The sequence below is a fragment of the Marmota monax genome, unplaced genomic scaffold (genome assembly GCF_021218885.2).
Source record: "Marmota monax isolate L192 unplaced genomic scaffold, Marmota_monax_Labrador192_F-V1.1 WCK01_AAM20220418_F8-fsc00003, whole genome shotgun sequence".
Lineage (NCBI taxonomy): Eukaryota > Metazoa > Chordata > Mammalia > Rodentia > Sciuridae > Marmota > Marmota monax.
In genome coordinates, this window is record NW_026694084.1 from 18,984,217 (window position 1) to 18,996,641 (window position 12,425).

The following is a 12,425-nucleotide window of genomic DNA, read 5'->3' on the forward strand; positions in this document are numbered from 1 at the left end:
AAGTTTCCAAGAAATACACAAATGAACAATATTAGCAAATAATGAATTATGGAAATATGTGATTACTCCTTGAACATGTTAATAACTTGACGAGAAAAATAACTTGGAAATCTTGAAGAGAAAACTGGCCCCAGATCTAATTTGCAGATTGTTAAAAACTCTCAATAGAGTAAGTATAGTTGTTATTGTTTATTTTATTTGCTTTTTTTTTTTTTTTGGTACCGGGGATTTAAACCACCTAGCCACATTCCCAGCCCTATTTTGTATTTTATTTAGAGACAGGGTCTCGCTGAGTTGCTTAGTGCCTTGTGGTTGCTGAGGCTGACTTTGAACTCAAGATCCTCCTGCCTAAGCCTCCCAAGCCACCGGCATTATAGGCATGTACCACCACCCAGCTGTTTATTTCCTTTCTACTTTTACTTCAGTTTCTTTTCCTTAAGTCTAAAATTCTATTACTTGAATATGATTTTGAGTTTTAAAAAAATAATAATTGAATAATGGTATGTGATCATTGTCAGCCTAAAAGGAGAACCCAAACTTTTGATTTTCACAAAATGAAAAACAGGTAAAAGATAGACTTAACAGTTAGAAATACAATGGACTATTTGAGTTAAAACCAAGATCTTTAGTGAAAATGTAGTTGTGAAATATTCATATAGGTAGTGTGATCCAATGTGTTTTGGTGTAAGTACACAAACTTACCCTTTGCAAACTATCCAATAAATTGTAAGTAACCTGATGGCTACCAAGTAAAAGAGTAAATATTCATTGCTTTTAACTATAAGTTAAGCACCGATTATACATTACATCCACAGTCATAACTTTTAAAAGTTATTTCCAATTTCTTTTCCTATGGTGCAAAGAATAAAAATAAAGCTTAGAAAGTTTAAAGTGCCCACATTTGCACAGATGTAGCTGGGTCCAGTATTTTTGTCCACCAAATATAATTGAAAGGTTGAAGAAGCTAAAATGTAAAGGATAAAACTTGATTCTATAAAGTCTTTCTTCTAGTTCTGTCAAGTTACACATTTCTGAAGTAAGATTAAGTTTTGTTCTCCTGGGACCTGAAAATTGTGAAAGCATAAAACAATTCCCGGAACTGCCCATTAGATGTGTGTCAAAATCTCCCCTGACCACCTAGTTGCTCAACGAGAATAACCCCCTTTCCTCAGAAACTGTGCAGTCCCGCACGTACACACCTCAGGGCTTAAACCAATCAGTTTAAATATATACCCATCTTAGTACTGACCAATCACCCACACCCGACCTGTTCCTGCCAGTGAATGTGCTAATCATGTTTTAGAGTTGTTATTTGATTTTCCCACGGTATGCGATGATTTGCTAAAGGATGCTATGATGTAAGTAAAGTCCCTGCCCCCTCCAAAGAATGTATATAAGCTCTGCTCAAATTGTTCCCGGGGCTCTTTGTTCTTTGCTCCTCTGAAGTGAGCTCTGAGCCCCAGCATGCTGGACCCCCAATAAACCCTTTGCTGTTGCATGAGACAGTCTCTTAGTGGTCTTTTCCTCTGACGTTTGCCTGACCTTTACATAATGATTAGATTTTGTTTATTCCAAACTCTTTGAAAGTTAGCATATTTAGCCTTGTTTTCCATATGTTAAGTGGAATAAAGAAACTAAAGAGGATTGAGTTGAAAAATAAAAATAATATTGCCTCTTTTAGGAACAGTGAAAAAAGTAAAATAATTTAAAATAGATTAAAAACAATGTAGAATTTTCTAGCAGATTCTAAACAAATGACTTTTAGCAATCTTGTGACTTAATAAAACAAAAATGTAAGTCACGTTTTTGTTTTTTATTAAGTGTCTGATCAATTAATTAAGAGAGAAATTGCATAGACTTACCCTAAGGGATGACTTAATAATTTTCAGTTTGTATCTGAAGTATTATTATGATACATAAATTCAATTGCCCTTTTTATTATTAGCCACAGCACACAGAATAATTAGAGGAGTAACTGCTAATCTATAGGAAATTCTTATTTTGGAAATAAGACATTAAGAGATCAGAGAGATGAGGAATTGTGAAATAGCTAGGTTATCTGTATTTTTTTTATTTAAAAATTTTAAAGTTTATTAGATTAACGTCCAGACATAAAAACAGAAAGTTTTTGGTTTTAAGAATTCACAAAGTAGTTTATATATTGAGGTCAGGAAAAAAGTCCTGTTATGTACTTGATTCATGCCCCCATGTCTGCCCAAGTTATCTTCCCACATATTGTCTCCTAAAATGCAGAAACTATCATCTATGTATGCATATCTAAATATCTCAATATGAATTATAATCATAAATGGCTAGAGAGTAGTCTTGCATGAAGGAGAAAGTTGAATGAATGACATCCACATATGCACAATGATAAGTTATAGACTTCTGAATATCAAACCAACTTTGAGATGTTCTGTTATCACTAAGATCATGAGAATTTCTAATACTGAATCTAGTTTATATTTCTCAAACCTATCTTTCTTTTTGCTACTTTAAAAACCTCCTGTGAAAATGCATCATCTCTCTTTGCTTCCTGGACAGCAATAAATGGAGCAGCACTACTTTGCCATGCCCTTCCATCATTATGCCTGCACCATGCCCAGAGCAGTGGATCCAGCCCACCTTGGACTGAATCTCTGAAACAATGAGTCAAAATTAAACATTCTCTCTTCTAAAACAACAAACAAACAAACAAACCCTTCATGTAAACAAATATTCATGTAAGGACTCCTATTAGGCAGAAAATCAAATTATATTTTCTATTTATAGCATGTTTATAGCAATAAACAGAATGTTTGATTTAGGTTCATGCAATACTTAAGATACTGCATAGTAAAGATCTCCATACACTGAGAAATAAACTCCAATGAAGGAAATAATTCAAGAAAATCTGGAAAATACTAAAACAATAAAATTTGGTTTTATTAAAATTAGCCAACATTTATTATTGGTTTCTGTCAGGGGCTAGAAGGAAATTCTCCTGAAAGAATAGCTTGACAGTTACAAGAAACAGCCCCCTGGGAGACATCCTGCAGCTACCTATCTTCCTGAAACATCCTGCTGTTATCAGGATCATCAGACATCCTGCAGCTGGCAGTTTTACCACCCACATCCAGCAACTGCTGATTAGAGAGCTTCCCTATCCCCAGCATATAAATACCCCTGTGTGAACAATAAAAGTTTGCAGCTTGATCAGAACTTGCTGTCATCCCTCATGTCTCTTGTCCCTTCATTCCTCCCCACCTAGGTTCCCGGCCCTCGTTGATGTGTCCTGCCGGTTGGGACAGGTTTCTGTATGTTAGGCACTGCCCATGCTAGATAAATCATCAATAAATGATTACTGAATATCATGATTCTATATATCATTCAAGGTCTATCATTCACTTGGCCTTGTAACAAAGTGAATTAATTTCTTGAAATCCACGTTCCTCTCCCACCTGTATTTTTATGTGTATATCAGCCATTTAGATCATCCTTTCTCTAGGTTTGTTCCACCAGAATAAATTTCATTGATGATTTAGAACTTGGGAAACAATGCCTCTGTCAAGCTTTCCCTGAATTACAAATAGTTAAAGATTATGATTCTATATCCTCCAGGTTAATTCCTAAACATAGTATTGGATTGCCATATCTTTATTCTGTGATGGCTTCATAACAAGGACCACTTAAAACTTGTGGTTGGTTTATAGGTAGTTTTTTTTTTTTCCTCAGCTCTTCCTACTTAATAGATGGTCAATAAAATTTAATCTAGTGGTTAAAATAAATTTTTCTCCAAACAAAAGCAATCAACATTAGAGGCTTTATTTAAAGTGATTTCCTTTGGATTTTACCTTCATTTCCATCCCTTACAGCAAAACTAATTTAAATAAGTTGAACTGACTTGGCTGATAGGCTAAACTTAAAAAATTATACCTTTAAAGTAATACAAAGAATAAAAGTAATTTAAACCTAAATCTGAGAAATAATGGAATAAATATATACATATATATATATATATATATATATATATATATATACACACACACACACACACACATATATATGAGTTGTATACTTCATAATAGTATTGCCAGTTAAATATGTATCATTAACATAAAATAGAATTTTACCCTTACTGAACAAAGAACAATATTTGGAAATAATTAAATGTAAAAATCATTACCTTGACAAACTGGAGGTGCCCCATCCATCTGCAGTCGCTCTCCTAATCTACATGTCAGAATTGCATTTCCAACTAATGTAAATCCTGGAAGACACTGGTACCTGATAATATCACCTATTGGAAAAAAAAAAAACGAAGAGAGAGAGGACAAGAAGTTCAAATAAGCAAGAAGACAATAGAAAAAAAAAGAATAATAATATTTTGATTTTAAAAGCAGAGTATAATTTTCTTTTAGTCATTTTCAATCAGTATCAAAATTTCTACTAGCTAATAGATATTCATTTTATGGACTTAGGCTTAGGCCTGAACTCACAGAAGTTAAGACTGCAGTGTCAGAAGGCAGCAAAATAACAGTTTGTGAAGAAGAACCAAAATACAATTGATTGTATGGCCACAATTCCAACACTGTTTACTAATAATGTACATGCTGTAAAAGCAGAATTTTTACATCTTGTCCAGTATTTCCTCTTGTGACCATTCTCTCCTCTTAAGAATTATGAACTATTTCTCACCACCCCCAAAAACAAGGTCTAAAAGCAAGCTGCTACTGTTCTTTTTGTTAAAGCAAATATCTCTGCTAACAAGACATTTTCTCTGAAAGTAATTTAACAAACTTTACCTATTTCAAATTCATCATCTTCAGTCAAAATTTCAGCATTGGGTACGGGTGGTGGAGGTTGGCACACTCTTAGTTGATAGGCTATAAAAATAGACAATGTGTTTATTCTTCATCTGAGTAGCTACATATACTCACATATGTGGAAAAAAAAGAAAATTATATAATGTTTTTATGAGAATAAAAATGTGGTAGAATTTATCAAGTTTTTACTATTTCTTTATTTTTAAAAATAACTACAACACTGAGAGAAAACAACACATTTCTGAGATATTCAAATATTTTCCTCAAGTAAAGCTTGATTTTTACTCCTTATTTCTTACCCTCAGTCAGTTCTTTTAGTTATGTGGTTCATAACATTTTGTTTTATTCCTTCTTGACATCAAAATTTGGAAATATGTACTCACGTTAGTTTCCCTGCTCAATGCCTATCTTCTCTAAGGTTCCTCACAGAATGCTCTGTACTGGCATGCAGTAATAATTGAAAACAAGCATTCAGTGTTCACTTTAGGCCAAAGAATGTTTTAAACACCTTATTTATATTAACCCAATTGGCTGGGCACCATGGTGCACACCTGTAATCCCAGTGGCTCAGGAGGCTATGACAGAGGATCACAAGTTCAAAGCCAACTTAGCAAAAGTAAGGTGCTAAGTAACTCAGTGAGACCATTTCTCTAAATAAAATACAAAATAGGGTTGGGGATGTGGCTCAGTGGTTGAGTGCCCCTGAGTTCAATTCCAAGTATGCACCCGCCAAAAAAAATTATATATATGTATGTATGTATGTATATATATCAAAATGATCCTCATAAAAGTTATTTCATTATTTAATTTATATAACCATTTCTATAACTTTCTTCACCTTATAAAAATCTATTAAAGAGAGGTAAGAATTTGCCCCAAATCGTACAGCTATAATGTTGCATAGCTAGGGTTTGAACCTTGATATCCTGACTCCAGAGCCTTATTCATTATGCTATATTAGAATATTTATGGGATACCTGTTTGTTGAATATCTTGTTTCTGATAATCTTTATCACTTGAACTGGTCATCCAATTTAATTAGAATTGGCATAATTTAAAGGTCACAAGAAAGAATCTCCATGGATATAAACATCATGCTTTTCAGCCCCCAATGATAACTAAAATCAATAACATTTTTTTTTTTTGCTTAATTAAAGCCTGGTTTCTCTAAGAGTCTATTAAAAATGTATTAAACTTCTTTTTAATTTAAGAAATATGTTTTGCTCTATTACAACATGAGACAAATGAGAAATTTGTTAAATTTCATTGCTGAAACTTAGAAGTTGTTTTTGTACCTCAATGTGCAGATGAAGAGAATGAGACCTACTGGACACAGTAACACAGACAAGATCACACAATTAGGACAGGGACTAGTCAGACTCAAGTCTATCTCCTCTAACTTCAAAGTCCATATCTTTGATATTACTCCTATTGCAAGAGTATTATTAGGAGTATTGAGGTGCATCAACTAGAAAAGTTAAGAAAAACACCTACAAAAAAAATAACCATTTGACAATATTAATTTTTCCTATCTGAGGGCATGAGAGATCTTTTCGTCTTCTAATATCTTCTAATTTCTTTCTTTAATGTTCTGTCGTTTTCATTGTAGAGGACTTTCACCTCTTTTGTAAAATTGATTCCCAATTATTATTTTTTTGAGGTTAATGTGAATGGGATAGTTTTCCTAATTTCTCTTTCAGAGGATCCATCACTGATTTATAGGAATGCATTTGAATTATGGGTATTGATTTTATATTCTGCTACTTTGCTGAATTCATTTATTAATGCTAGAAGTTTTCTGGGAGTTTTTTGGATCCTCTAAGTACAGAATCATGTTGTCAGCAAATAATGATATTTTGAGCTCTTCTTTTCCTATCTGTATCCCTTTAATTTCTTTCCTTTGTCTAATTGCTCTAGCTAGATTTTCAAGGACTATATTGAATATAAGTGGCAAAAGAGAGCATCCCTGTCTTGTTCCAGTCTTTAGAGGAAATGCTTCCAATTTTTCTCCAATTAGAATAATATTGACCTTGGGTTTAGCATAGATAGCTTTTACAATGCTGAGGTATGTTCCTACTATCCCTAATTTTTAACATGAAAGAGTGATGTATTGTCAAAATGGCCATAATACCCAAAGTTCTATACATATTTAATGCAATTCCAATTAAAATTCCAATGTTATTCCTTATACAAATAGAAAAAGCCATCATGAAATTCATTTGGAAAAAATAAGAGGCCCAGAACAGCCAAAAATTCTTAGCAAGAAGAGTGAAGCAGGGGACATCACAATATCAGACCTTAAATTATATTAAAAAGCTACAGTAACAAAAACAGCATGGTATTGGCACCAAAAAAGGCAAATAGACAAATGGTACAGAATAGAAGACACAGAGACAAACCCACATAAATAAAGTTATCTCATACTACACAAAGGCACTAAAAATATACATTGGAGGAAAAAGAAAAGCCTCTTCAACAAATGGTTCTGGGAAAATTGAAAATCCATATGCAGCAAAATGAAACTAAATCTCTATCTCTCACCATGCACAAAACTCAACTCAAAGTGGATCAAGGACCTAGGAATGAGACCAGAGAAAATGCACCTAATAGAGGAAAAAGTAGGCCCAAATTTTCATCATGTCAAATTAAGCCCTGACCTCCTTAACATGACTCCTAAAGCTCAAGAAATAAAATCAAGAATCCATAAATGGGATAGATTCAAACTAAGAAGCTTTTTCTCAGCAACAGTAACAATCAATGAGGTAAAGAGAGAGCCTACATTTTGGGAGCAAAATCACGCACATCAGGATGCATAAATCTCCAAGATATATAATGAACTCAAAAAAACTTAACACCAAAATAGCAAACAACCCAATCAATAAATGGGCTAAGGAGCTAAATAGACACTTATCAGAAGAAGGTATACATTTGATCAACAAATACATGAAAAATTATTCAACAATCAGAATACAAACTACAAACAATTTTAATTGTTGGCAAAGATGTGGAGGAAAAGGCACACTCATACATTGCTAGTGGGACTGCAAATTGGTGCAACCACTATGGAAAGCAGTATGGAGATTCCCTGAAAAACTTGGAATGGACCCACCATTTGACCCTGCTATCCTATTCCTCAGTCTATACCCAAAGGACTTAAAAACCACATAGTATAGTATCACAGCCACATTAATGTTTATAGCAGCACAATTCACAATAGCTAAACTGTGGAACCAAACTAGATGACCTTCAATAGATGAATGGATAAAAAAAAACTGTGGTATATATACACAATGGAATACTACTCAGCATTAAAAGAGAATAAAATTATGGCTTTTGCAGGTAAATGGATGGAATTGGAGAATATCATGCTAAGCAAAGTAAGCCAATCTCAAAAATCAAAGGCCAAATGTTTTCTTTGATAAGTAGGTGCTGATCTATAATAGGGGTAAGGGTGAGAAACATGGAGGAATTTTTAGGGAGGAAGGGCAGGAGAAGGGGCATGGGACAGGAAAAATGGTGGAATGAGATGGACATCATTATCCTAGGTATATGTGAGACTGCACATATGGTGCAACATTACATCATGTACAACCAGAGAAACGAAAAGTTGTGCTGCAATTGTGTACAATGAATCAAAATGCATTCAGCTGTTATATATACCTAATTAGAATAAATAAATAAATAAATTTTCAAAAAAGAAAATGAGACAAACTTTGAACAATTAGATTTTTCCAGTTCTAAAGGGTAATCATGGGCATAGAGTATTTTAGATAAAAAAAGAAACTGGAACAAAAACCTGAACAAAAGGACAAGTAATTGATTCATCATCACAGACCAAAAGACCATTTATAAAAGGTTAATTGGCTAATAAACTTCTAGGATAATGAGAACAGAATTTTATTTTTTTCAAAATATAGACAATGAGTGATGAATCAAGGAAAATCTGCTTCAGTTTCCTTCTGTAAATTGTTATCTGACACTCAAAATATCTTCTTCCAGTACTTCAACCTGTTTATAAAAAGAACTCTCTGTGCAGGGATGTTAATTTACAGATAAACACTCTACACAGAAGGGTTGCCATTAGAGAAATAGGGTTTTATTGGTGATATAACTAGGTAAATTGAATTCATATTGAATTAGGATAGGTTCTTAATCCAATATGGCTGGTATCCTTATTTTAAAAAGAAGAAACACAGAGACAGATACACAGGGGAATTGGCCATGTGATGATAGTACAGAGGTTTAGTGACTCTTATATAAGCTAAGGAATGCAGAAAGTTGCTGCCTACCACCAGAAGCTGGGAGGACACAAGGAAGCATCCACAGATCAGGCTTTCAGGGAGAGTGGAAAGGCCACACACTGATTTCAGACATCTAACCTTCAAAATTGGGAAAACATTTCTGTTGGTTTAGGTCACCCAGTTTGTGGTTCTTTGTTCTAGCAGCACTACGAAACGAATACACCTATATTGTTAAATTTGTCTACTGTGTATTGCTTATGTTCTGTGTCTTTCTGATAAAACCTTCCTACATACCAATAAACTGATGAAAAAAAAATCGAGACAGCATTCATGTGGAATCCACTGTTCACAAAGAACACTCTAAGGCACTTTACATGATTTACTCATTAATCACTAAAATTAGCCGTGTCAAGATATGTGTAAATATACCAGTGCTGTAAGAAGCAATACTAAGTTTCACAATGATGCTTAGAATAAGGCCAGACACACATCATTTCAAAGGGATAGCACTTTCCCTCTTTGGCAAATATTGAGAGCAATATGACTGCTGTGAGGATTCTTGTGCCCCTACACATAAAATTTCACTCTGGTGTGACCTTCCTCACAAACATAATGATATTCAAAGCACCCATCTGAATTTCCAGAATATATCACAATATCTGTTTATGTTCCTAGTCTAAATTATATATGTTTTTAATTTACCAAGATCATTGTTTTCTACTGATGCACCCTATACTGTAATATAAACCCATGAACTTAGCAACATATTTTATAGTTACATGTAACAAATGAATGTTCTGTAATTTTAAAACTATGAGGAGAATGCTCTAGATACCGTGCTCAAAAAATACAAATTAATAACTAATTAGGACAATGTCTTATCCTGTATAAAATAAATGCCTTGATTACTTTGGAAGAGTATAAACAGGTCTGGTACAAATATACGCAATGTTGTATGGGTCACAACCCATAGACTGCTTGAACTGTAAGTTACCTTAAAATTGTGTATTCTAATATTTTGTTTAGGGATGGGTGAGAGGGAGAAGTTGACATAGAGAAGTAATAGTAGAGAAGGACACACAACCTGTTACTGGCAGAACTGAAATTGTTAAATAGTATAAACTATGTCATCTAAATTTTATGAGCATATATCTAGTCTATGCTTTTCATGCTTTGTTCTATTTAGAAAGTTACAGTTATGACCAGTAATAGAAAAGCTACACAAAATATGTTTATAGTTTTAAAATACACATTGATCTAAATCTGTGTTCTTTATAAATGAATCATTTTATTTGACATTTAGTTTTAAAACACTATTTACTCTTTAACAACAACATGAGGACATTGCATTTTATGTGTCAGTATCTTTTGAGGATGGCTATTATTTGAATAAGTGCCCTGTGTGCTCACATATGCATAGATATCTGGTTCCCAATCCAACAAATTTCCTGAAATTGCTTTAGAATTTGATTCTGGCAATATTTTTGGTTATTTTTAATTTCCTATTTTCTTTGCAATGAAACATCCAACCCAATTCCATAAAAGAATGCTGCATTTATCTATTTCTATTCAACTGAGCTATTAAAAGCTGCTTAAAAAAAGACAAAACAGAACACTGGCAAATTGCCATTCTTTCTCTAAATCAAAAAAGCACATAACCTTTCTGCCAAGTAAGGATATAATATCTCTCATAGAAGACAGAAATAACATTTTACATTCCTAGTAAACTTTGAGTCCTGTATAAGACCCAGTGTACTTCAGTAGTGACCCAGATTGATTCAAGTATGATAATATCCTGATTTGGGGAAGAAAAACATTCATAATTAGATGTTCAATTATGTAATTTTATCAGCATTATTTCAAAAGTTATCTAAAATAAATTTAAGCTGTTTCACTTGAAAGCAGAGTTTAGATTGTTTGAATAAATTCTGTCCAATTTCTAAGGAAAAGGGAAAAATTATAAACAATATATATATTTTTTTAATTTTGGAGAAAATTGGCTAGTGTGCTAACATGACCAGAGGTACATTTTAGTAGTGCTTAAATTATTTACAAATATCACTTTGTAACATTAATATCTATAATCAGCTTATTTTCTGAATATATAAGAACAAATATTACAAATCAAGAGCAATGATGATCCTTGGACTTAAAAATAGATGGAGAAAATCTCCACTATGAGATGTGGACTGGTAAGAAGTCACTTTTGGCATTTCCCTAGAGAAGGAATCATGGAAGCTATTGGAAAACAAAGCTATTGGTAAACATCAGAATTATCATGGAAAAATTCCAATATCTATTGCATGAATTGGTTTCATTATATACAAATAACTAATTAAAGGGATCTTCTCTTAGTAAAAAACCTTTTAGAACTGAAAAGTAATGGGGACAGGACTCTCCTCTATAAGGTTGAGTTACCTTGCACATTAGTAGATAACAGAGGACAGTTAACAGCCACTATTTGTTCTTAGTCAATCTCTATTTTCCTTTTTCTGTTCATTACCATAGCTTGGTTGACTTTTGTTATAAAGTAATATGTTAGAATTATCCTTAATTGTAACTTCAGTGTACATTTTCAGAATCTTAAAGAGAAAACAGCATCTTGTATTTCCTGTCAGCTTAGAGTTGACTTGGCTTGACTCATTGACCATGGTCTTCTATTAAAGATAAATAATTGCACTAAAAACTAAAATCAGATAAGGTAACTATATGACTGTTGGAAGAAGTTAAAAATGAGACATTTCTGTAATCATTACTTAAAAGCTAGAACACTGTTCAGACCACAAAATGACTAGGATCCTTCCATGTCAGCTAATATGAGTAAATATTGCTTCCATACCCATTATATAATTTATTCCACTCCTTCTACCTTATAGAAAAAAAAATATTAAGATGGCTAATCATAAAAATGCTCAAACACTCTGACAGAAGAAAAGGTATGCTTTTTAAAACATTTGCTTAAAACCACATCACCCAGGTCAAATCCTACTACATTAACTCCTAAACCTTTTTGCTAGGATGCCTCAGGGTCCTTATGGTATGTTCCTTTACTCCTTACAATGGCAACTTTAAGGAAAGCTCTGCTCTTGATTCTTTGAAAGAGAAGGAGGGTAAGGTATTGAAGAAAATAAAATACAATATCTTATCAATTGGTATGCAAATAAACAAAAAGTGAGCAATTTTAACCTTTCAGTCACTTTTTTAGTCATAAAATTATTTAAATAATAATAGATGGCATTATCTTTTCCCCAAAAACTCTTTTCCTCAAACAGCTTCATCAGTTTGGATTTTTAACACCACTAATACATTTTGCACACACACATACACATGCATTTACACACACATCATTTAATGTATGCGTCCATACCTCTTCTGTTCT

At 33.1% G+C, this 12,425-nt stretch overlaps 1 protein-coding gene across 7 annotated transcripts in view; it reads right to left on the reverse strand.

Moving 5' to 3' along the window:
- Csmd3 (CUB and Sushi multiple domains 3) overlaps positions 1-12,425 on the reverse strand; it is a 1,151,628-nt gene that overhangs the window by 72,242 nt on the left and 1,066,961 nt on the right. For all 7 annotated transcript variants that reach the window (XM_046464911.2, XM_058585685.1, XM_058585684.1 and 4 more), the window contains 2 exons: positions 4,785-4,865; positions 4,166-4,279 (listed from right to left, as the gene is read on the reverse strand). In XM_046464911.2, the coding sequence (XP_046320867.1) occupies positions 4,166-4,279; positions 4,785-4,865 (195 nt within the window). The remainder of the gene's footprint in view (positions 1-4,165; positions 4,280-4,784; positions 4,866-12,425) is intronic.